The following is a 22,284-nucleotide window of genomic DNA, read 5'->3' as shown; positions in this document are numbered from 1 at the left end:
TGTTTAGGAAACACTTTAACAGCAGAAGTGCACGTCCTGCACACTGAAAACTATAAAATATTGTTTAAAGAAATTAAAGAAGAGCTAAATAAATGGAAAGATAGCTCATATTCATGAAACAGAACACTTAAGATGGAAAGATGTGGGTTTGACCTCTGGGTCAGGAAGATCCCCTGGGGAAAGACACAGCAACCACTCCAGTGTTTTTGCCTGGGAAATCCCATGGACAGAGAAGCCCAGTGGACTATAGTGCATGGGGTCACAAAAAAGTTGGATACGACTTAGTAACTAAACAACAACCCCTCAAATTGATCTACAAATTCAATGTGACTCCTACAAAAAGCTCAACTAGCTTTTTACGAAAACTGACTAGGTAATTCTAAAATTCATACAGAAATGCAATAAACCCACAAAAGCCAAAATAATCTCAAAAAGAATTAAGCTGAAAGATACACACTTTCCAATTCCAAAACTCACTACAAAACAACAATTGAGATTGCATGGGCCTGGCATAAGGACAGACACAAATAAATGGAACAGAATTTAAGGTCTACAGATAAATCCACAGATATATCGTCACGTGGTTTTCAATAAGGTTCCAAGAGCATTCCATGGGAAAAGAATAATCATTTAAACAATGGTGCCAAGGCAACTGGATATCCACATGTAGAGAATGAAACTGGACCCCTACCTCACATCATACTAAAAAATTAACTCAAAATTAACTAAATGTAAGAACTAAAAATTAAAAACTCTTAGAAGAAAACAAATGTAAATATTCATGCTTTTAGACTAGGTAATAGTTTCTTGGTATGACACCTAAAACATAAGCAACCAAAGAAAAGAGAATAACTTTTGACTACATAAAAGTGAAAAGACAACTCACAGAATGAGAGAAAATATTTACGAATTATATATCTGATAGGAGTCTAGTACCCAGAATACATTAACTACTCTTTCAATTCAACAATAAGACAAACAATCAATTTTAAAAATTGAGCAAATGACTGAATAGACATTTCTCCAAAACGATAAACAATTGGTCCTAAGTTCATGAAAAGATGCTCAACATCATTACCACAATGAGACACTATTTCAAAAAGACAGACAGTAACAAGTGGTCATGAGCATGCGAAGAAATTGGAACTCTCATATACGGCTGTTGGGAAAGAAAAACTGTGCAGTCACCTTAGAAAACAGTTTGGGAGTCCTTCAAGAAGTTAAACACAGAATTACCATAGGACAATTATGACTGTGATTTTGGTCAAGTTATTTAATTTCTTTGTACCTCAGTCTTCTATTCTGAGGAAAGGAGAATGTTAATGGCATCTGTCCTAGAGGGCTATTGTGGGGACCAAAGAATTTAGAATAGGGTTTGACATGTGACAAGCATTTACTAAATATCAGTTATAGTTAATATTTCATGTTATTATAAGAACTTAAAAGTTCTTATAATAATACCTTTATAATCATTTAATAACACTTTAGAAAATAAACAAGGTAGTTAAAAAAGAAATTGATATATTCACTCAATGGAATAGTACACAGTCATAAAAGGAAGTACACTTAGATGCTATGACATGGAGGAATCTTGACAACATTATGCTAAGTGAAGAAGGTCAGACACAAAGGGCATATATTGTATGATTCCATTTATATAAAATATCCTGAAGAGACAAATCTGGATGAAAGAAAGATTGACGCTTATCAGGAGGAGTAAGGAGCATATCAGGAGAAGTAAGGAGTCTCTCTTTAGTGTGATTTAAAATGTCCTGGAATTATGGGTGATAGATTGTAGATGTAAAACAGTGAATATACCAAAAACTGCTGAAATACACACTTAAAAATGGTCTGTTTTAAATGAGTTATATCTCAGTTTAAAAAAAGAAATTGAGTTTATCTTTAAGAAGACGTCTGTATTACCACTCATGGAATTTCTTTTTCCCGAAGATTACTAACACCAAATAGGTATTTGTAAAGATGTGCTCATCTTATTAACAAGGAATGAGAGTTGCAGAAAATGTGGGTTATTTCCGAGACACATACATGCTTACAGTAGATAACCCAAAGCTAACTTGGAAATCTAAAGAAAAATTAATGATGAAAGCTGTACTTTTTATTGTGACTTCTACACTTTAAAATTCTGTCTGCCTTGTTTTTAGGGAGAAAAAGCATATGTAATTTCACAGAGAATCTGAGTAATACTGGAGAGAACACAACAACTACTGGAATATTGGCTAAATAGGTCCTATCAGATTGAAAAAAAACCCAACAACTCAAAGACTGATTCCTTCAATACACTCAAGAACAAGAAAAATATACTAAGGACATGGTGTCTCATAGACTTACCATGAACTCCTAGAATTCAAACAATTACAGAAAATAGGAAGAGTACTTCAAGTTTATAGAATTAGAGTCTGTGGATGGACACATCTGCCGTCCTGTGCTGTAAATAAAAAATTTGTATCTTCTCAAATACAACCAGAGGGAAGACTCAAAACGTGGTCCACTGTCTCACCTGTTTGTTCCAACATATCAGGTGCTGTTTAATTCTGATTCTCTCCCACAAAGCTTATCTATTTGCTTACTAATTAGCCTCTGCCTCAGGACCTATTTCCTAGTTAGCACTCCCTTCACTTCAGGCTTCATCCAGTGAAAGATAGTATGCACACCCTTCATTAAAAACATTAAAATACACATCCCATTTAAGACATTATGATAAAATAAAATCCCAGAGGAAATTCAGAATTACCCTTGAAAAGTAAGTATATAAGAAGAAATTTCACTCAATAGAAATGTTTGTCTAAATTATAAGCCAAAGACAACTAGATACCGTCACAGAAAAAAATTAGGAAGCATACTAGCAAAAAGCCTACTGCCTTCCTGTCAGCTGGTAAAGAATCCGCCTGCAACGCAGGAAACTGGGGTCGATCCCTGGGTTGAGAAGAACCCCTAGGGAAGGGAAAGGCTACCCACTCCAGTATTCTGGCCTGGAGAATTCCACAGACTGTATAGTCCATGGGGTCGCAAAGAGTTGGCCACAACTCAGTGACTTTCACTTTTACATGTTGAGTCTATCTAACTGAAGAAATACCTTATAAACAATTACTACTTCTATTCTAAGTAAAGGGTTATAACAGGATTAGTACATGTTCATTGCAGCACTATTTGTAATAGCCAGGACATGGAAACAACCTAGATGTCCATCAGCAGATGAATGGATAAGAAAGCTGTGGTACATATACACAATGGAGTATTACTCAGCCATTAAAAAGAATACATTTGAATCAGTTCTAATGAGATGGATGAAACTGGAGCCGATTATACAGAATGAAGTAAGCCAGAAAGAAAAACACCAATACAGTATACTAACACATATATATGGAATTTAGAAAGATGGCAATGATGACCCTGTATGCAAGACAGCAAAAGAGACACAGATGTGTAGAGCGGACTTTTGGACTCAGAGGGAGAGGGTGGGATGATCTGGGAGAATGGCATTGAAATATGTATACTATCATGTAAGAAACGAATCACCAGTCTATGTCCGATGCAGGATACAGCATGCTTGGGGCTGGTGCACGGGGATGACCCAGAGAGATGTTATGGGGAGGGAGGTGGGAGGGGGGTTCATGTTTGGGAATGCATGTACACCCGTGGTGGATTCATGTCAATGTATGGCAAAACCAATACAGTGTTGTAAAGTAAAATAAAAATTTAAAAAAAGAAAAGAAAACATTGAAAAGAAACAGAACGCAATGAGGGAGAATAAATATTATACTTTGTAAACCTACCGAAAATCAATATCCAATAAAAGGCTTCTAATGTTAGACTTCTTGCCACCTGATTCTTTCAACCTGATCAGCTCATGTAACCTAAAGCAATCAGTGAAAGCAAATTTAGTAAGAAACGACTAATGTCACATATAACAAAAAACCCATCAATGGTCTCCTGATATTTCTAACATTTCAATGAAACACTGAATTTCAAAGTATTTTTAAATGCTGGATCTCATCTAAAACAGAAAACTCTAGAATTAATAGTAAATAACTGAAGATTCAAACCACAATCTTCTATCATACATCAGAAATCTGTAAAGACTTCGCTTGAATGGAATAAAAATTACAAACTCCTTCAGAGAAGGACTACACTGTATACTTGAGGTTGCATGTTGTACCCTCTATACAGTAAATAACTACTCACTATATTTTCTTACAGTTTAGAAAGTGGTGATGGGAGAAGCCTTTAAAATACTGTTATCACATACCTTGGGGTCCCAACACACAGTACTCTTCTGAATCCAAGATTTGAGAGCAGGTCTACCAAGAACAGACAGCTCCGGTCAGCAAACAAATACTGGGCATTTGTCTTCTTGTTTTCCAGTGGATAAAGGAGTTTACTGGGCCTTTTTAACTGGGTGATAGAAACATCACCCACTACTGGATGTTCATGATGCTTCTCCTCATCATCCGGCAACAGCAACTGCTGACAGCTCTGACAAAACTTTCTCTGAGACAAGGGCAACTCGATAAACTTCAAGTACCTTCAAGACGCGACAAAACACAAAGCAATACAGTCTAAGTTGGTTACCTTAAAGGCATTTGATTTTTGCCACTTTTAATATGCAAAAAGTATTACTTCTTAAAGGGTGCTGTGCGTGCAAGCATGCATGCTAAGTCACTTCAGTCGTGTCCAGCTCTTTGCAGCCCTAAGGACTGCAGCCCACCAGACTCCTCTGTCCATGGGATTCTCCAGGCAACAATACTGGCTTGGTTTGCCGTGCCCTCCTCCAGGGAATCTTCCCGATGCAGGGATCAAACCTGTGTCTCTTATGTCTCCTGCATTAGCAGACTGGTTCTTTAACCACTAGCACCACCTGGGAAGCCCAAAGAGTGCTGTATGAGGAAGCAAAAGTACAAAACACCCTGTGGAATGTCGGCTAGAATTTATGTCTGGCTGCACACCTAAAAATAGAAAAGGATCAGCGATTTCGTAAGAACTGAGATGCTCCAATTTAGCCACTGGATGAAGATCAATATTCATTTAAAATGTGAATATAATATATTACTCAAACAACTTAGTAGTAATGGAGACTACTATCACCTTTAAATTTATTGACAAATCCATGTATTCCAACTTGGAAGTGTTAACCAGTCTGGCTCAGTAAGACAGTCATTTTAAAATGAGAAATTAAGATCATTCTTCAATTTCTTATGGTATACTTAGCAAGAAAAATTACCTCTTAAAAGAAAAAATGTTCCCACAAAGTTCCTCTATTAGCAGTACTGATGGAGGCAGTTCTGAGAAGCTCACATGCAAAACAACAAAACATTCTGCCCTGCTCATCTCTGGGGTTCCACAGGTGGTGTGTAGAAGTGCCCTTCTGGGGGGCTTTTCTGCTGCTCCACAGGGTTTTGGAGCTGGAGTCACAGGAACCAGTAACTCATCAAGCCAGCATTTTGGAGGACTCAGAGGAATCCTTCATCTCTCGAGCACTCAAAGTTGAGCAGAGCAATTTGGTTTTGATGCTGTGCCAGCAATCTTCTGAAAATGAGTTACTGGAACCTGGAGAATAGGAACTGTGTGCAGTACCACAGGCATTTTATGCTGGACAACAGTCCATTTCATGAGATCAAGCCCTGAGCCTTTGGGGTGGGAGCACTGACTCCAAGATCCTAGACCAACAGAGAACTATCAAATAGTGAGAACTCACATAAAAGAAACCACTTGAACACAAAACCTGGCATCATCCAACTACCAGTATCACCCTGTGCAGGAGGCCTCATCTAAACAACAAACAAAACAAAAATACAAACCCAATCATCAGCAGACAGGATTACCACCTCACTCAGCCTTGCCAATCAGAGGAAAAACATACAAACAAACAAACAAAAACTCAGCACAAACCTCACCCTATTCAAAGCTTACACAAACCACTGGATCAAACTTAGCAGGGCAGAAACCAAAAAGAAAAAAGAATTCAACTTTGAAACCTGGGAAAAGGAGACCTCAAACACAGAAAGTTAAAAATAATAATAATAATGAAAAGGCAGAGAAATACCACACAAATGAAGGAACAAACTAGAAACAAAGAAGTCCAAATAAATGAACAGGAAAGAGGCAAACTACCTGAAAAAGAATTCAGAATAATGATAGTAAAGATGATCAAAAATCTTGAAAACAAAATGGAGAAAATGCAAGAATCAATTAACGAAGACCTAGAAGAATTAAAGAATAAACATACAGAGACAAACAACACAATTACTGAAATTAAAAATAATCTAGAAGTAATCAATAGCAGAATATCTGAAACAGAAGAACAAATCAATGAACTAGAAAAGAAATGGTGGAAACAACTTCTGAAGAGCAGAATAAAGTAAAAAGAATGAAAAGAATTGAGGAGAGCGTCAAGAACCTCTGAGACAACATCAAATGCACAGACAATCACATTATAGGGGTCCCAAAAGCAGAGAAAAAGAAAGGGTATGAGAAAATTTTAAAGAGATTATAGCTGAAAATTTCCCCAACATGGAAAAGGAAATAATCAAGTCCAAGAGGCACAAAGAGTCCCATATAGGATAAATCCAAGGACAAATATGCCAAGACACATACGAATCAAACTAACAAAGACTAAACACATCTATTAGTGTCCTCTTTGATTTCTTTCATCAGTGTTTTATAGTTTTCTATATATAGGTCTTTAGTTTCTTTAGGTAGATATATTCCTAAGTATTTTATTCTTTTCGTTGCAATGGTGAATGGAATTGTTTCCTTAATTTCTTTTTCTACTTTCTCATTATTCGTGTATAGGAATGCAAGGGATTTCTGTGTGTTGATTTTATATCCTGCAACTTTACTATATTCATTGATGAGCTCTAGTAATTTTCTGGTGGAGTCTTTAGGGTTTTCCATGTAGAGGATCATGTCATCTGCAAACAGTGAGAGTTTTACTTCTTCTTTTCCAATTTGGATTCCTTTTATTTCTTTTTCTGCTCTGATTGCTGTGGCCAAAACTTCCAGAACTATGTTGAATAGTAGCGGTGAAAGTGGACACCCTTGTCTTGTTCCTGACTTTAGGGGAAATGCTTTCAATTTTTCACCATTGAGGATAATGTTTGCTGTGGGTTTGTCATAGATAGCTTTTATTATGTTGAGATATGTTCCTTCTATTCCTGCTTTCTGGAGAGTTTTTATCATAAATGGATGTTGAATTTTGTCAAAGGCCTTCTCTGCATCTATTGAGATAATCATATGGTTTTTATTTTTCAATTTGTTAATGTGGTGAATTACATTGATTGATTTGCGGATATTGAAGAATCCTTGCATCCCTGGGATAAAGCCCACTTGGTCATGATGTATGATCTTTTTAATGTGTTGTTGGATTCTGATTGCTAGAATTTTGTTGAGGATTTTTGCATCTATGTTCATCAGAGATATTGGCCTGTAGTTTTCTTTTTTTGTGACATCTTTGTCAGGTTTTGGTATTAGGGTGATGGTGGCCTCGTAGAATGAGTTTGGAAGTTTACCTTCCTCTGCAATTTTCTGGAAGAGTTTGAGTAGGACAGGTGTTAGCTCTTCTCGAAATTTTTGGTAGAATTCAGCTGTGAAGCCGTCTGGACCTGGGCTTTTGTTTGCTGGAAGATTTCTGATTACAGTATCAATTTCCGTGCTTGTGATGGGTCTGTTAAGATTTTCTATTTCTTCCTGGTTCAGTTTTGGAAAATTGTACTTTTCTAAGAATTTGTCCATTTCTTCCACGTTGTCCATTTTATTGGCATACCACTGCTGATAGTAGTCTCTTATGATCCTTTGTATTTCTGTGTTGTCTGTTGTGATCTCTCCATTTTCATTTCTAATTTTATTGATTTGATTTTTCTCTCTTTGCTTCTTGATGAGTCTGGCTAATGGTTTGTCAATTTTATTTATCCTTTCAAAGAACCAGCTTTTGGCTTTGTTGATTTTTGCTATGGTCTCTTTTGTTTCTTTTGCATTTATTTCTGCCCTAATTTTTAAGATTTCTTTCCTTCTACTAACTCTGGGGTTCTCCAACTCTTCCTTTTCTAGTTGCTTTAGTTGTAGAGTTAGGTTATTTATTTGACTTTTTTCTTGTTTCTTGAGGTATGCCTGTATTGCTATGAACTTTCCTCTTAGCACTGCTTTTATAGTGTCCCACAGGTTTTGGGTTGTTGTGTTTTCATTTTCATTAGTTTCTATGCATATTTTGATTTCTTTTTTTTTTGATTTCTTCTGTGATTTGTTGGTTATTCAGAAGTGTGGAGAAATATACCATGTTCATGGATTGGAAGAATCAATATAGTGAAAATGAGTATACTACTCAAAGCAATTTACAAATTCAATGCAATCCCTATCAAGCTACCAGCCACATTTTTCACAGAACTAGAACAAATAATTTCAAGCTTTGTATGGAAATACAAAAAACCTCGAATAGCCAAAGCAATCTTGAGAAAGAAGAATGGAGCTGGAGGAATCAACTTGCCTGACTTCAGGCTCTACTACAAAGCCACAGTCATCAAGACAGTATGGTACTGGCACAAAGACAGACATATAGATCAATGGAACAAAATAGAAAGCCTAGAGATAAATCCACACACATATGGACACCTTATCTTTGACAAAGGAGGCAAGAATATACAATGGAGTAAAGACAATCTCTTTAACAAGTGGTGCTGGGAAAACTGGTCAACCACTTGTAAAAGAATGAAACTAGATCACTTTCTAACACCGCACACAAAAATAAACTCAAAATGGATTAAAGATCTAAATGTAAGATCAGAAACTATAAAACTCCTAGAGGAGAACATAGGCAAAACACTCTCAGACATAAATCACAGCAGGATCCTCTATGATCCACCTCCCAGAATTCTGGAAATAAAAGCAAAAATAAACAAATGGGATCTAATTAAAATTAAAAGCTTCTGCACAACAAAGGAAAATATAAGCAAGGTGAAAAGACAGCCATCTGAATGGGAGAAAATAATAGCAAATGAAGCAACTGACAAACAACTAATCTCAAAAATATACAAGCAATTTCTGCAGCTCAACTCCAGAAAAATAAACGACCCAATCAAAAAATGGGCCAAAGAACTAAATAGACATTTCTCCAAAGAAGACATACAGATGGCTAACAAACACATGAAAAGATGCTCAACATCACTCATTATTAGAGAAATGCAAATCAAAACCACAATGAGGTACCACTTCACACCAGTCAGAATGGCTGCGATCCAAAAATCTGCAAGCAATAAATGCTGGAGAGGGTGTGGAGAAAAGGGAACCCTCCTACACTGTTGGTGGGAATGCAAACTAGTACAGCCACTATGGAGAACAGTGTGGAGATTCCTTAAAAAATTGCAAATAGAACTACCTTATGACCCAGCAATCCCACTTCTGGGCATACACACCGAGGAAACCAGAATTGAAAGAGACACATGTACCCCAATGTTCATCGCAGCACTGTTTATAATAGCCAGGACATGGAAACAACCTAGATGTCCATCAGCAGATGAATGGATAAGAAAGCTGTGGTACATATACACAATGGAGTATTACTCAGCCGTTAAAAAGAATTCATTTGAATCAGTTCTGATGAGATGGATGAAACTGGAGCCGATTATACAGAGTGAAGTAAGCCAGAAAGAAAAACACCAATACAGTATACTAACACATATATATGGAATTTAGGAAGATGGCAATGATGACCCTGTATGCAAGACAGGGAAAGAGACACAGATGTGTATAATGGACTTTTGGACTCAGAGGGAGAGGGAGAGGGTGGGATGATTTGGGAGAATGACATTCTAACATGTATACTATCATGTGAATTGAATCGCCAGTCTATGTCTGACGCAGGATGCAGCATGCTTGGGGCTGGTGCATGGGGATGACCCAGAAAGATGTTCTGGGGAGGGAGGTGGGAGGGGGGTTCATGTTTGGGAATGCATGTAAGAATTAAAGATTTTAAAATTTAAAAAATAAAAAACTAAAAACTAAAAAAAAAAGACTAAACACAAAATTCAGTTCAGTTCAGTCGCTCGGTCGTGTTCGACTCTTTGCGACCCCAGGAACTACAACACGCCAGGCCTCCCTGTCTATCACCAACTCCTGGAGCCTACCCAAACCCATGTCCATTGAGTCGGTGATGCCATCCAACCATCTCATCCTCTGTGATTTCCTTCTCCTCCTGCCCTCAATCTTTCCCACCATCAGGGTCATTTCCAATGAGTCAGCTCTTTGCATCAGGTGGCCAAAGTATGGGAGTTTCAGCTTCAACATCAGTCCTTCCAATGAACACCCAGGACTGATCTCCTTTAGATTGGACTGGTTGGATCTCCTTGCAGTCCAAGGGACTCTCAAGAGTCTTCTCCAACACCACAGTTCAAAAGCATCAATTCTTCGGCACTCAGCTTTCTTTACAGTCCAACTCTCACATCCATATATGACTACTGGAAAAACCATAGCCTTGACTAGACGGACCTTTGTTGACAAAGTAATGTCTCTGCCTTTTAACATGCTGTCTAGGTTGGTCATAACTTTCCTTCCAAGGAGTAAGCGTCTTTTAATTTCATGGCTGCAATCACCATCTACAGTGATTTTGGAGCCCCCAAAAATAAAGTCAGTCACTGTTTCCCCATCTATTTCCCATGAAGTGATGGGACCGGATGCCATGATCTTTGTTTTCTGAATGTTGAGCTTTAAGCCAACTTTTTTGCTCTCCTTTTTCACTTTCATGAAGAGGCTCTTTAGTTCTTCTTCACTTACTGCCATAAGGGTGGTGTTATCTGTGTATATGAGGTTATTAATATTTCTCCTGGCAATCTTGATTCTAGCTTGTGCTTCTTCCAGCCCAGCATTTCTCATGATGTACTCTGCGTATAAGTTAAAAAAGCAGGGTGACAATATACAGCCTTGACATACTCCTTTTCCTATTTGGAACTTCTGTTCTTCTATGTTCAGTTCTAATTGTTGCTTCCTGACCTGTATACATATTTCTCAAGAGGCAGGTCAGGTGGTCTGGTATTCCCATCTCTTTCAGAATTTTCCACAGTTTATTGCAATCCACACAGTCAAAGGCTTTGGTATAGTCAATAAAGCAAAAATCTATGTTTTTCTGGAACTCTCTTCCTTTTTCCATGATCCAGCGGACATTGGCAATTTGATCTCTGGTTCCTCTGCCTTTTCTAAGACCAGCTTGAACATCTGGAAGTCCATGGTTCATATATTGCTGAAGCCTGGCTTGGAGAATTTTGAGCAGTACTTTACTAGCGTGTGAGATGAATGCAACTGTGCAGTAGTTTGAGCATTCTTTGGCATTGCCTTTCTTTGGAATTGGAATGAAAACTGATCTTTTCCAGTCCTGTAGCCACTGCTGAGTTTTCCAAATTTGCTGGCATATTAAGTGCAGCACTTTCACCGCATCATCTTTTAGGATCTGAAATAGCTCAACTGGAATTCCATCACCTCCACTAGCTTTGTTTGTAGTGATGCTTCCTAAGGCCCACTTGACTTCATATTCCAGGATGTCTGGTTCTAGGTAAGTGGTCACACCATCATGATTAACTTGGTCCTGAAGATCTTTTTTGTACCATTCTTCTGTGTATTCCTGCCACCTCTTCTTAATATCTTCTGCTTCTGTTAGGTCCAAACCATTTTTGTCCTTTATTGAGCTCATCTTTGCATGAAATGTTCCCTTGGTATCTCTAATTTTCTTGAAGAGATCTCTAGTCTTTCCCATTCTGTTGTTTTCCTCTATTTCTTTGCATTGATCACTGAGGAAGGCTTTTTTCTCTCCTTGCTATTCTGTGGAACTCTGCATTCAAATGGGTATATCCTTCCTTTTCTTCTTTGCTTTTGGCTTCTCTTCTTTTCACAGCTATTTGTAAGGCCTCCTCAGACAGCAATTTTGGTTTTTTGCATTTCTTTTTCTTGGGTATGGTCTTGATCCATTGTCTCCTGTACAATGTCATGAACCTCTGTTCATAGTTCAAAGAAAGAACATTAAAAGCATCAAACAAGAAGCAACAAGTAACATACAAGGGAAACGCCATATGCTTAACAGCTGATATTTCAGCAGAAACTCTGCAGGCCAGAAGGGAATGACAGGATATATTTAAAGTACTGAAATGAAAAAATCTACAACCAAGATTACTGTACCCAGCAAGGATCTCATTCAAAATTGATGGAGAAATAAAAAGCTTTACAGACAAGCAAAAGTTAAGAGAATTCAGGACCACAAAACCAGCTTTACAACAAATGTTAAAGGGACTTATATAGTCAGGAAATACAAGAGAGAAAAAAGATCTACAAAATCAACCCAAAACAATTAAGAAAATGGCAATAGGAACATATATATCAATGATTACTTTAAATGTAAATGGATTAAATGCTCCAACCAAAAGACACAGACCAACTGAATGGACTCAAAACAAGATCCATATCAACAAGATATGCTATCTACAAGAAACCCACTTCAGACCTAAGGACATATATAGACTGAAAGTGAGAGGATGAAAAAATATATTCCATGCAAATGGGAAGCAAAAGGAAGCTGGAGTACAATTCTCATATCAGACAAAATAGATGTTACTATAAAGATGATTAAAGCGTCTGCCTGCAATAAGGGAGACCTGGGTTTGATCCCTGGGTCGGGAAGATCCCCTGGAGAAGGAAATGGCAACCCACTCCAGTATTCCTGCCTGGAGAATCCCATGGATGGAGGAGCCTGGTAGTTGCAAAGAGTCGGACACGACTGAGCGAGTGAAGTTGAAGAAGTATAAAGATGATTATAAGAGATAAGGAAGGACACTACATAATGATCAAGGGATCAATCCAAGAGAAAGACATAAAAATTGTAAATATCTATGCACCCAAAATAGGAGTACTTCAATACACAAGACAAACACTAACAGACATAAAAGGAGAAACTGACAGTAACACAAAAATAGTAGGAGAATTTAACACCCCACTCACACCAATGGACAGATCATCAAAACAGAAAATTAATAAGGAAACACAAGTCTTAAATGATACATTAGATGAGATGGATCTCATTGTTATTTTCAGGACATTCCATCCAAATACAGAAGAATACACCTTCTTCTCAAATGCACACGGAACATTCTCCAGGAAAGACCACATTTAAGCCAATATCACCAATGAACACAGATGCAAAAATCCTTAACAAAACTTTAGTAAACCGAATTCAGCAACACATCAAAAAGCTGATACACCATGATCAAGTTGGGTTTATACCAGCTATGCAAGGATTCTTCAATATATGCAAATCAATCAATGTGATACACCATATTAACAAGTTGAAAGATAAAAACCATATGCTCATGTCAATAGATGCAGAAAAAGCCTTTGACAAAATTCAGCACCCATTTATGATTAAAACTCTTCAAAAAATGCACACAGGGGGAACCTACCTCAATACAGTAAAGGCCATATATGATAAGCCTACAGCAAACATTATTCTCAATGGTGAAAAACTGAAAGCATTCCCCCTAAGATCAGGAACAAGACAAGGGTGTCCACTTTCACCACAATTAAACATAGCTTTGGAAATCCTAGCTACAGGAATCAGAGAAGAGGGAAAAAGGAATCCAGATTGGAAAAGAAGAAGCAAAGCTCTCACTGTTTGTAGATGACATGATACTGTACATAGAAAACCCTAATGATAGTATAAAATTACAGTGAATTTAGCAAAGTTGCAGGATACAAAAATCAATACACAGAAATCACTTGCATTTCTATATACTAACAATGAAAAATCAGAAAAAGAAATTAAGGAATCAATCCCATTCACCACTGCAACAAAAGGAATTAAGTATCTAGGAATAAACTTATCTAAAGAGACAAAAGAACTGTATACAGAAAATTATAAGACACTCATGAAAGAAATCAAAGATGACATAAACAGACATAGAGATATTCCATGTTCCTGGGTAGGAAGAATTAATATTACAAAATGACTATACTACCAAACACAATCTACAGCTTCAACGCAATCCCTATCAAACTACCAATGGCATTTTTCACAGAACTAGAACAAAAAATTTCACAATTCATATGGAAACACAAAAGACTCCGAATAGCCAAAGCAGTCCTGAGAAAGAAGAATGGAGCTGGAGGAATCAATCTTTTTAACTTCAGATTATACTACAAAGCTACAGTCATCAAGACAGTATGGTACTGGCACAATAACAGAAATACAGACCAATGGAACAAAACAGAAAGCCCAGAAATAAACCCATGCACCTATGGGTACCTTATTTTTGACAAAGGAGGCAAGAATACACAATGGGGCAAAGGCAGCCTCTTCAATAAATGGTGCTGGGAAAACTGGACAGCTACATGGAGAAGAATGAAATTAGAACACTTCCTAACACCATACACAAAGATAAACTCAAAATGGATTAAAGACCTAAATGTAAGACCAGAAATTCTTAGAGGAAAACACAGGCAGGACACTCGATGACACAAATCAAAGCAAGTTCCTCTATGACGCACCTCTTAGAGTAATTGAAATAAAAACAAAAGTAAACAAGTGGGACCTGATTAAATGTAAATGCTTTTGCACAGCAAAGGAAACTATAAGCAAGGGGTAAAGACAACCCTCAGAATGGGAGAAAATAATAGCAAATGAAACAACTGACAAAGGATTAATTTCTAAAATATACAAGCAGCTCATATAACTCAAAACAACAGAAAAACAAACAACCCAATCAAAAAGTGGGAAACAGACCTAAACAGACATTTCTCCAAAGAAGACACACAGATGGTTAACAAACACATGAAAAGATGCTCAACATCACTCATTATTAGAGAAATGCAAATCAAAACCACAATGAGATATCACCTCATACCAGTCAGAATGGCTATCATCAAAAAGTCTACAAACAATAAATGCTGGAGAGGGAGTGGAGAAAAGGGAATGCTCTTGCACTGTTGGTGGGAATATAAATTGACACAACCACTATGTAAGATGGTAAGGAGATTCCTTAAAAAAAAAAGGAATAAAATCACAATATGACCCAGCAATCCCACTCCTAGGCATATACCCTGAGGAAACCAAAACTGAAAAAAACACAAGTATCCCATTGTTCATTGCACCACTATTTACAATAGCTAGAACATGGAAGCATCCTAGATGTCCACTGACAGATGAATGGATAAAGCAGTTGTGGTTGGTACATATACACAATGGAATATTACTCAGTCATTAAAAAGGAGCACATCTGAGTCAGTTCTGATGAGGTGGATGAACCTAGAACCTATTATACAGAATGAAGTGAGTCAGAAAGAGAAAGATAAAACATCACATTCTAACACATATATACAGACTCTAGAAGAATGGTACTGAAGAACTTATTTACAGGGCAACAATGGAGAAACAGACATAGAGAATAGACTTATGAACATGGGGAGAGGGTGAGATGCATGGGAAGAGTAACATGGAAACTTACATTACCATACGTAAAAGAGATAGCCAACGGGAATTTGTTGCATGGCTCAGGAAACTCAAACAGGGGCTCTGTATCAATCTAGAGGGGTGGGATGGGGAGGGAGAGGGGAGAGAGGCTCAAATAGTAGGGGATATATGTATACCTATGGCTGATTCATGTTGAGGTCTGATAGAAAACAACAAAATCCTGTAAAGCAATTATCCTTCAATAAAAAATAAAGTAAAAAAAAAAAAACTGGCCATAGAAACAAACAAAAAAAATTAAAAACAGCAAAACAATAATCAAAGACCTTAAAAAATATGATACCAGATATCCTATTTGATCCCTTTCAATTCATCTTTATATTTGATTTCAAAGTCATCATTTTTTTTCCTTTTATTCCTGATGATTAAAGACAGAAGACAATCAGAGTATGTTTTTAAAACTGCTGATTTTTAAAAAACCAACTAAGAAATCAGAGTAGGAAAACAAAAGAAAAATAAGTAAGATTATCATGGCTCATGTGTGTGTCTGTTAACTGCTGGGTCATGTCCGACTCTTTGCAACACCATGAACTGGGGTCTGCCAGGCTCCTCTGTCCATGGGATTCTCCAGGCAAGAATACTGGAGTGGGTAGCCATTCCCTTTTCCAGGGGATCTTCTTGACTCAGGGATCGAACCTGGGTCTCCTTCACTGTAGGCAGATTCTTTACTGTCTGAGCCATCATGGCTCACGAAAGGTCAGAAATATCTAAATCTAAGCACATCAAAGGATTCTTAGAGTCTGAAAAGAGTCATATGATTTCAGTTGAACTAAACTCTGAACTACACTGCAAAAACTATGAACTTAGCATAGAATCAAAGTGGGTTTTAAAACTTTTTTATACCTAAGCACAGTTTCACTTCAAAGCACTCAAGGCAGTGACAGATATTTTGAATGGCTACAGCAAGAAATAAGCTTATCATGCTGGTAATTTAAATGCTCCTATTTCTATGATAAACTGTTCTTTTGATAGCTGTATCTATGACAGGAAAGAAAAAGGAGCACGATATTAGAAGCAACTTTAATAGTAATTCAAAGTAAGAATGTCAGTAGGGAAAAGGGCCCCGGAGACATGAGATGCAAGCAGAAGGAACCAGTACCCTCCTCAACAACAGACACCCTGAATTCACTACTATTACCCTTCATTAGTAACTGTTTGTTGTTGAACACTTCCACAGCCAGCTAAGACAGAGCAACAGAGTTAGGATTTACCATCCTGGCCCTCAAAAGATGCATAAAACATATGAAACCACAGTGTTAAGATATTGGACAACTGGCAGCCCAAACAGTGAATGCTGAGAGACGGGAAGAGATGAGTGAGTGGAACGGTGTCCAGCTTCCTGCCCGTGGAGAGCTGGCTGCACAGGACCAAGGCTCCAGATGCAGCATGATGACCAGTTAATAAGGTAGAGTTGAGAATTCATGGTGGCCATGGGCTGGACCCCCAGGACAGAGCACTGAACAGTACACACAGGGTACAGAGGGCGGAGTGCGGGCAGTGAGAGAGCACTCTGAGGCCTGATGGGAGTCCCCTCAAGTCTACGTTGCATACTGATCAGCAGGTGCGTGAAAACACTCCCCTCTGAGAGGGCAAGGACCAATGCAAAGGAGCAGGTGAACAATCACCCAGGGCACTGAGCAAAAAACCTCTAACTCCACAAGCATTAGGTACAGTGCTCAGCACGTATGGCCCCAGACGTGGGGAGAAATCAGCCATATCCCAAAGGCTGCTCTGATCCTCCAAAAGACTTAATGATCCGCCTTCAAAAGCAAAGGACTACAAACAATCAGAGAGCAAATACTGTGAGCATGGCCATCCATTCTCTATCACTACTGTTCTATCGCCAGAGCACAAAACCAACCACAAACCAAACAGGAATGAAGCGGCATGACCAGATGTGGCCCACAGACTACTGCTGGCCAAACAAGCTCAAGAATATCAAACAGTAGACAAGTAATTTAACTGTACCTTGGAGCCAAGTTCAAAAATAGGTAAAGGAATACAAAATATCCATATAGGAGGTAAAAATCACATTGCCAGCATCAGGAATGCAAAGAAACAAGAAAACGTGACCCATGATGAGGGAGAAAAAAAATCAATTCAAACCAGCTCAGAAATGACAGAGACAATGCAATCGGCAGACAGAGACAGTAAAGCCATTTTATTATAACTATATTCCATGTGTTCAAGAAGGCAGACAAAAGCAACAGCCAAAGTAAAGACATGGAAAACAGAAAAAGACCAAAATCAAACCTATGAAGATTTTTTAATTGTCTGAAATGAGAAACATGCTAGACAGGACTCAGGACTAACAGCAGTTCAGACACTATAGAAAAAAAAAAATTGGGGTACTTGAAGACACAGCCCTAGACACTATCTAAAATGAAACATCAAAGGGCCCAAATATGTGAAAATGAACCTCCAAGAAGGGAGAGTGGAGAGAAACCTTAAAAAAAACAATGATTAAAATTTTCTAAAATTACATCCAAAGATCAAACTCAGTGAGCTACAGGCACAAGAAATGAAGAAAACTATATTATCTGCCTTTTGATGAGATGTTAAAGGAAATATACCCCACCACTTACAGAAGAGTCTGCTACCAAAACTGAACTTGATTTTGGTGACACGCTACTCTCCAAGAAATACAAGGGATAGAAGAAAAGTTCGATGACATTGTAGGATTTAATCAATCAAATTCAGATATGGAAAGTCTATCAGACAAATGACTCTCATTCTTCAATGAATGAGAAATATCAACCAATTACACTATGTGAAGGTTGTCTGGATCCTGATATGAACAGACCAATTATAAAATGGCATTTATGAGGTAAACAGAAATGTTGATTTCTAACTGCACATGATACATAATATTAAGAAACTGTTTACGTTTTAAGTATTATTGTGATCATGTTTTTAAAGGCCTTATCTCTTGTTATACATAGAGAAGTATTTCTGGGTAGAACTATACAATTTCCAGGTTGAAGGTGAGGGTAGAGGGTACAGGTGGAACAAAATTAGCCTCATATTGGTGACTGATGAAGCTAGGTGTGAGGGCAGGCTTTTTATACTGCAAAGAATAAAGGAGGCTCTTTACACTGCTCTCTCTTCTCTTGTGTATGCTTGAAATTTTCCTAAGTCAAAGGTGTTAAAAAGCACTTTAAAGGAAAGGCAAGAGTCAAACTCAAAAAAAAAAAAAAGACAACTCCAGAAGATCACCAAGAATTGGGTTTTACTCAGCCATAAAATCATATAACACTCGGTTTTTCATGCTTTGACATTGGGGACATAATTAGGGAAATTTCTCAGACTTCAAGAAAATGAGTTTCCAGTTTGCAAGGATTTACCTAACACCCAGCAAAATAAAACAAAACTGACTCACATCAAGATAGACCCTCATGACATATCACATCTCTAAGAATAAAGATTCTAAAAAATTGATGGAGGGATCAAAAAAGTCACAGGTCACACAGAAGAGATCAGGAATGAACTTGCTGAACATGAACTTGTTGAACCTGAACTTCTCAACAGCTATAAGGAAGACAAAAGAAGCTGGAACACTGCCTTCCAAATTCTGAAGAAAATATATTCCCAACCTAGAATCCTATCAATGAAGTATCAGCATAAAGATATTTACAGAAATACAAGATTTCAAAGCACAAAGAGAAAAGATCAAGTCAACTGCTGAGTGATAACAAATCAAACTGGCCCCAGACATCTACAGTACTTACTTAACTCTACAACAGCGCTCTGCAAAGAGGCCAGGCACTGGAGCTGGCCAACATGTGCGTCTAGTTCCTGACCAGACAAAGACAGACATTAAGAGTACGTGTTTAGAAACTTTGATACCATTTAGGCAGAGTACTTTATGTCTGTTCAGTCTAATAATAAAAAATGTGGGCTTGCATTTGTATATCTTCTTTTCCATCTTATTTTCTAATTATATTTTTATTATATTATAGAAGTATCTAATCCCCGTGAACTGTGAATAAAAATATAAATCAAGCAAACAAACAAAACACTGACCCTTTAACACAGATCATTAAGAAGCACTGCTCTGGAGTACATGAAGCAATCCTGCAAAATCCCAAGGAAAATACACACCTGAATAATTTTATATTTAAATACAATGCCATTCAAGAACAAAGGAGTGACACAATCATAGAAAAAAACTTATGGTTACCTCAGGGGAAAGGAGGGTAGGGAGAGAGAAATTAGGAGTTTGGGATTAGTAAATGTACACTGCTATACATAAAAAAGAAGCAACAAGGCTCTACTGTAGAGCATAGCAAACTATATTCAGTATCTTGTAATAAACTATAATGGAGACAAATCTGAAAAACTAATATATATATATATATATATATACACACACACACACATATATATATATATATATATATATAAAAAACTCTAATGGCAGAAAGTGAAGAGAACTAAAGAGCCTCTTACTGAGGGTAAAAGAGGAGTGAAAAAGCTGGCTTAAAACTCAACATTCAAAAAATGAAGATCATGGCAGCTGGTCCCATCACTTCATGGCAAACAGATGCGGAAAAAATGAAAACAGTGATAGAGTTTATTTTCTTAGGCTCCAAAATGACTGCAGACAGTGACTGCAGCCATGAAATTAAAAGATGCTTGTTCCTTGGAAGGAAAGCTATGACCAACCTAAACAGTGTATTAAAAAGCAGAGACATTACTTTGCTGACAAAGGTCTATACAGCCAAAGTTACGGTTTGTTTCTCCAGTAGTCATGTACGGATGTGAGAGTTGGACCATAAAGAAGGCTGAGCGCTGAAGAATAGATGCTTTTGAACTGCAATTCTGCAGAAGACTCTTGAGAGTCCTTGGATCGCAAGGAGTTCAAATCAGTCAATCCTCAAGGAAATTAACCCTAAATATTCATTGGAAGGACTGATGCTGAAGCTGAAGCTCCGATTCTGCGGCAACCTGATGTGAAGAGCCGAAACTCACTGAAAAAAAACCCTGATGCTGGGAAAGATTGAGGGGGAAGTAGAAGAGGGCAGTAGAGGATGAGATGGTTGGATGACATTACCAATTCAATGGACATGAATCTGAGCAAACTCCAGGTGATAGTGCAGGACAGGGGAGTTGGGAGTGCTTTAGTCCATGGGGTCACAAAGAGTTGGACACAACTTAGCAACTGATCAACAACATATAAAACCAAATCACTTTACTGTACACCAGAAATTAACACATTGTAAATCAAGTATACTTTAATTAAAATATATATATGTGTAAAAGAAAAAATAGAGATTAAATTTCTAATTGTAAAAAAAAACCCACAACAACAAAGAATAAAGGCATTAAATATTTTTGGACTTGGAAGAATAGGGGTTATACAGTTATGTAATCTGGTTACTTCATGCAGAAACTGCTGGACAGCTGGATGTCAAGGAGAAAGGGCAACTTTTCCAGTCAGGAGCAGTTCAGATTTCTTCAAGAAGGTGAAGCTGAGAGATTATGCTACATCTGAATGTTTTGAGAGAGTTCAGACAACAGGCAGAGAGTTTGCAATTGAATCATTTCTGAAGCACATAAATAATTAAACAGATAGTCATACAAAACAAATAAGCCCAAAACTGTTATTAGCTATTGGAAAACAAAAGTTGTACAGTAAAGAAGTTATTATGATTAATACATGTTTTAATATAAATGGAATCACACAATAGCCACATGGATATTTTGATGTCAGTTATTTTTTAATTAATCAAAGGTTTTTTTATGAAAGAATGAAAACTGCTGGAGGATAAATTTCAGCCAAATGAAACAACAGTAGACTGTCAGTCAGCACTAAATCCATTTGACCACAGACTAAAATGAGAAAAAAATATGAGTATCAGAGTATAAAATGGAAACAAAATCCAAATAAAACCAGCAAAGGAAGGGGAAGAGAAAGTGGGAGTTAGTAGAAGCATACTGATTTTCTCATGTTTTAGAGCCATAGGCCAAAAGATATAATTTAAAACTGAAAAATCAAGTAAAAGTGCTATAAGCAACAATCAAAGGTATGAGGTTAACCTTAAAAAGAAATAATCAACTGAAATCAGATAGTAACTATAGAGAAGGAAAGACAGAAGAAGAAATATATAAAGTCACCATTTCTCATTTTTAGATGAGGGCAATATATAAAAAAAATTAAATCTGGTTTAAAAAACCACAAAGGCAACCATGAAAACAATAATACAGAAGAAACGCACGTCAAAAAAAGCAAACATAGACCATAGAGTGAAAGAGAATAAAAAGAAGCAATAAATATCATACAGCAAAACCAGGACCAAGCGTATCTATCATACCTACCATTAAAATGGGCTAAATAAACCCACCCATTAGAAGAAAGACTGGATCACAAAAGCAAAATCCAATCAACCTATTTCATCACATCTACTGAAGCGACTTAGCAGAAGATGCATACATTTTCATATTTTAGCATCGAGGATATTGAGACATGATTTAAAACTGCCATCAGCCAGACTGTAGGTGGAGCGTCACTGCCATCATCCTATGACTCAGTCCTGACACACAAAGTTATTGTGCCTGCAGTCAAGGACCAAACCAGAGCAACAGAGCGGAAGCACGTAAGTTGCTTCAGTTGTGTCTGACTCTTTGCGACCCTATGGACTGTAGCCCGCTAGGCTCCTCTGTCCTTGGGATTCTCCAGGCGTTAATACTAGAGTCGGTTGCCATGCCCTTCTCCAGGAGATCTTCTCAACCCAGGGGTCAAACCCACATCTCTTACAACTCCTGCATTGGCAGGC

The 22,284-nt window shown here is 37.5% G+C and overlaps 1 protein-coding gene across 5 annotated transcripts in view; it reads right to left on the bottom strand.

Annotated features, from left to right (window-relative positions):
- The window catches only part of ZCCHC4 (zinc finger CCHC-type containing 4), a 62,306-nt gene that overhangs the window by 30,394 nt on the left and 9,628 nt on the right, over positions 1-22,284 (bottom strand). For 3 of the 5 annotated variants that reach the window (XR_011257686.1, XM_069593798.1, XM_069593799.1), the window contains exons 4-5: positions 4,268-4,543; positions 3,795-3,875 (exon numbers count right to left, since the gene is read on the bottom strand). Coding sequence is in view for 4 of the 5 variants with exons in the window: in XM_069593798.1 (XP_069449899.1) it covers positions 3,795-3,875; positions 4,268-4,543 (357 nt within the window). In the remaining variant the exon portion in view is untranslated. The remainder of the gene's footprint in view (positions 1-3,794; positions 3,876-4,267; positions 4,544-22,284) is intronic. The other 2 variants (XM_069593800.1, XM_069593801.1) reach the window with 1 other exon arrangement.

Source organism: Ovis canadensis, chromosome 6 (assembly GCF_042477335.2).
Source record: "Ovis canadensis isolate MfBH-ARS-UI-01 breed Bighorn chromosome 6, ARS-UI_OviCan_v2, whole genome shotgun sequence".
Lineage (NCBI taxonomy): Eukaryota > Metazoa > Chordata > Mammalia > Artiodactyla > Bovidae > Ovis > Ovis canadensis.
The sequence above is the reverse complement of the archived record's forward strand: the minus strand, read 5'-3'. Positions and strand labels throughout refer to the sequence as shown.